Source organism: Cariama cristata, unplaced genomic scaffold (assembly GCF_000690535.1).
Source record: "Cariama cristata isolate BGI_N322 unplaced genomic scaffold, ASM69053v1 scaffold34913, whole genome shotgun sequence".
Classification (NCBI taxonomy): domain Eukaryota; kingdom Metazoa; phylum Chordata; class Aves; order Cariamiformes; family Cariamidae; genus Cariama; species Cariama cristata.
Window position 1 is genome coordinate 7272 of NW_009610725.1, and position 3761 is coordinate 11032.

General features: G+C 41.8%; 1 protein-coding gene across 1 annotated transcript; it reads right to left on the reverse strand.

The window, feature by feature from the left end:
* Positions 1 to 964: 964 nt before the first annotated feature.
* On the reverse strand, positions 965 to 3164 carry VSTM5 (V-set and transmembrane domain containing 5; the record flags this gene model as incomplete). Its single annotated transcript, XM_009697974.1, has 3 exons — positions 965 to 1008; positions 2595 to 2735; positions 2835 to 3164. Coding segments are annotated over 3 exons (515 nt in total), but the record flags the coding sequence as incomplete, so codon positions are not given.
* Positions 3165 to 3761: the final 597 nt, after the last annotated feature.

The window sequence follows — 3761 nt, forward strand, 5'->3', positions numbered from 1 at the left end:
TTAGATCACTTCATTTTATCTTACAACATAGGAAAGCAAAGGTGGCTTCTTAACAAAAGCAATTTCAGAACTATATTTGTAAATACTAAAATTCAAAGTAACTCTCTTTTAACTTTTCTTCCCAGATAAACTATTCGTCAGTGGGCTAAGTTTGCGAAGGACTCACTGTTAAGTATTTTGCCACCCCACTGGTGTGATGTGTCAGTATTTTATCTGACCTCCCCCAATCATTAATAGACAGCGTCCTCTTCCCTGCCTGTGGGTGGTTCCTTGTTTAACAGCCTTCTCTAGTAATGTTATAAAGTGTGTGTTAATAGCCTGGGGCGGTGTAAACAATTGGAAATGTAAGTGGGGGAACTTTGACCAGCTCGGCATTGTTTCAAAGTCAGTTTTGTCTCGTGAAGAATTACAGTTTGTCTTCAGAGCTTCAGGAAATTCCTTATGCCCAAAAGTAGGAGCATACGTGCAATAAACAGGATTCAATCCTTGCAATTAATTTTTTAATGTAATACTGTAATTAGACATTAAATTTATTATGTTGAAGGATTCTAATGGCTGTTCTGTCTGTAATAGGAGACTTGCTGCTTGCTGTAGCCAAAATACAGGTGTCCTTCAAGACCATGATCATTTCCTTTATGGGTTGATCTTAGAGGCTTGGTTGGTTGGTTGATTGTTTTTAAGAGTGGTAGAGGCTGTAGATTTTATTAATTAGCCACAAAATTGTGTTGATGCTCAGCATGAAAGCATACTCTTTTTTTACTTTGACCTTGGCTAGCAGAGCCAAAAACTTAACAGGTCAAAACAGCTCCATCAGATGCTGCTGATTTAATGTCTAATAAGTTTGCAAGTCAGGATGTTTCTACAGTAGTCACAAACATTTTACCTTTCACGTTTCCTCTTGCTTTCTTTGCCAATGGTTTCTCCTGAGGTAGAATTGTTATTTTTGTTATGAGATAGTCCTTGGCTAGCACTCAATGGTTTCCAATTCAATCTCTTCAGTTGTACTTGCTGCAAATAAAAGGATATTATTATTGATTGGCAAATGGATTGGAAGGCCAGTGCTCCAAAATTAACCACACTGTGTTAATAGCCAAGACATTTTGAACTTTTTAATATTAGCTCAAGCTTACTTATATACACTTAGGGTTTCAATAACATCTTTTCAAAATATTTAACTGCATAAAGAGTCCTTCACAATCTTTAAGGTAACACCGGTTTCTTCCAACACAAGACTAAAGGCACTACAAAAACTAAAGTCCATAGGGCCTGTCTTTGTATCTCTCTTCATGACTCCTGAAAGGAGGGCTCTTCTAAGGTGGAATTGGGGCAGAAGTTAGGTCCCTGCTTCAGATCATGTTCTGGGAGATGACAGAGCAAATCTCCAGAACTGTGGTTTTCCTGAACTCTGCCAAATAATTGTACTCGATTCAGCTCTGTAGGAAGATTGGCTTTAACTGGAGGAAGAAGAGACTTTATCCAAACAAAAGCCTGTATATTCTGGCATGATAGGAAAATTTTCAGTAGCTACAGAAGCTTGTGAGGGTGTGTGCACCATGAAAACAGCAGCAGCCCTTGGAGCCTTAGGTGAGTGGCAGAATGGAAGAGACAGCTCGAGCCCAATTCGTCTCTTCTCATATCAGGTTTTGCAGAGTTGACAAAAAGTCTGGGCCATGAGGCTTAGGATTCCTGAGTATCTGTTTTGGTCTAGTAAAATACTGATACTTAGGCTGCTTATTGTAACATAACAGCTTAAGCAGCGCTTATTAGAGAAGAAATAGAGACCTTTTACCTACAGGGCAAGAAACCACTAGTGGATCTGCACTTACAAAGAAGGAAGGTAAACGCCTGAAATGTTTTGAAGTGGTAAAAGAAACTTCCCGTTCCAAGGATGTGCCCAGAACTTCAGCCCAGGCCCGTAGCGTGGCACTTCGTCTTGCTACCTAGGCCAAACATCCCTGGCTGTGGCTTGGAAATTTCTTCTCTAATATGCGAATGTTCCCTTCAGTGCAGCCCTTGCGTTCCCTTGATCTGCTTTTAATGACCGCTATCTTTGGCGTGTGTTAGGAGTCTGGTTTTGCTATTAGTCAGTGTTTGCTGGAGTCCACAACTGGGTCAAAGGAGAGGACAATGAAAGGGGGGTTTGAGAGGAGAGGGAGGGATGCAATCGTCCATGAAGTGAGGTGGGGGCTGCTCCCAAGGGCCATTTGAGTATTTTCCCCTAGGAGATACCCTTCTGGTGCAGACCCCGAGAGCGTTGCTGATGCTCTTGACTGTCTCCTGCCCTCTGATGGGGGGTTATTGCAGCTCTGGCCTTTTCTCCCAAAGTTTTGCAGTTAGCAATGTTGGGAAGTGTTCTGTGGTTTCTGATGTAAAATGTATAAGGTAGATGTCCTGTGGATCGTTCTGCAACTAAATACCTGTTACTCAGTTGCCTCAGCTAGTAAAGAGTTGAACAGGATAACTGAATTGAGCCCTTCCAGACTTGTTTCTCAGTGTCGTGCTTAGCACCTTTATGGCTCAAATCACAGGTGAATTTTAGGCTTAAAATTCAGACTTGAAAACCCTATACCTTGACTGCATTCTTAGAGAGATACCTGTTAGTTTGTGTGTCGTCTTCTTCTGAAATAGATGCAGAGATTTATTACACAGCCACATGAAGCAGACCAAAATGGCAGATACTGCAGCAAGAAAGGCAAAGAGAACTGCTACAAAATGTAAGTCTTCGTAGATAACCTCTGCAGGCAGGACAGAAAAAAATTAATATTATAAAACTGATTACAAGCAGATTAATGTTTAAACACAGAGTAAGCCAACAACTTCCATCTAGTTTGTACCGTAAACGTTGACTATGATGGTGCCGTAGGTGTTGGTTCCATACTCCTCCGTTACAGTGACAAAATAGTAGCCGGCGTCTCTCATGCCCACGTTCAGAAGCTGTATAGAGCCATTCTCAAAAGTAGTCACCCTGTCCTTGTAGATCGTGGATATGTTGACATAATTTCCACTTTTCCACTCAACAATTTTGGTGGTGCCCCAGCTCGACACATGCTTCCACTCGACGGTGGCGATGCCTCTGCAAGAGTATTCAACTGAGAGGAGGATGTTTTGTGCCACCGTTGCGTTGATGTTGGGTTGTGGGACAACTAACGATACTCCTCCAGGAGCTGAAAGACAAAGGAGGGTGAGAAGTGTGGAGGCGATGCTGCACCAAGTGTCCAGGGCAGGATGGGACCTCTGGGGCGTAAGCCATCCTACCAATCTCAGCGGTCTGTTTTAAGAGAGGACGGATTATGCTTTGCAGTTTCTCTTTCTTTCTGCTGACCATAAAAGGAACATAAAGACTAAATACACATTTTTAATTGGTGATAGGAGAAGCGTTTCAGCCATACAGGACAAGTAATTGTATGTGTTTCAGTGCTTTGATACCCAAGAGGAGAGAGTTTGGAAGAGTCTTTTTGGGTAGGGGAGCATAACATTTTTCTGAAAACTGTACAATGCTTTTGTATTCATCAGCAACAGGCTTTCCTTTAAAATCCTGCATTTAAATGGAAAGTTTAATCGGTATGGCCAAGGTAAGCTATTATATTAATTAATTGCCATCCCCCAAAAGCAAGAACTGTAGCAGGCTTAAGTATGTGAGGACTTGGCAAAGACTTCATCGTGTTTTCAGGATGTGTAATCAACGTTTGAGACGACAGCTTTGTGAAGGCAGCCAGTTATATCCCAGTGCAGATAAATCGCATCTAATCAAAGATACACAG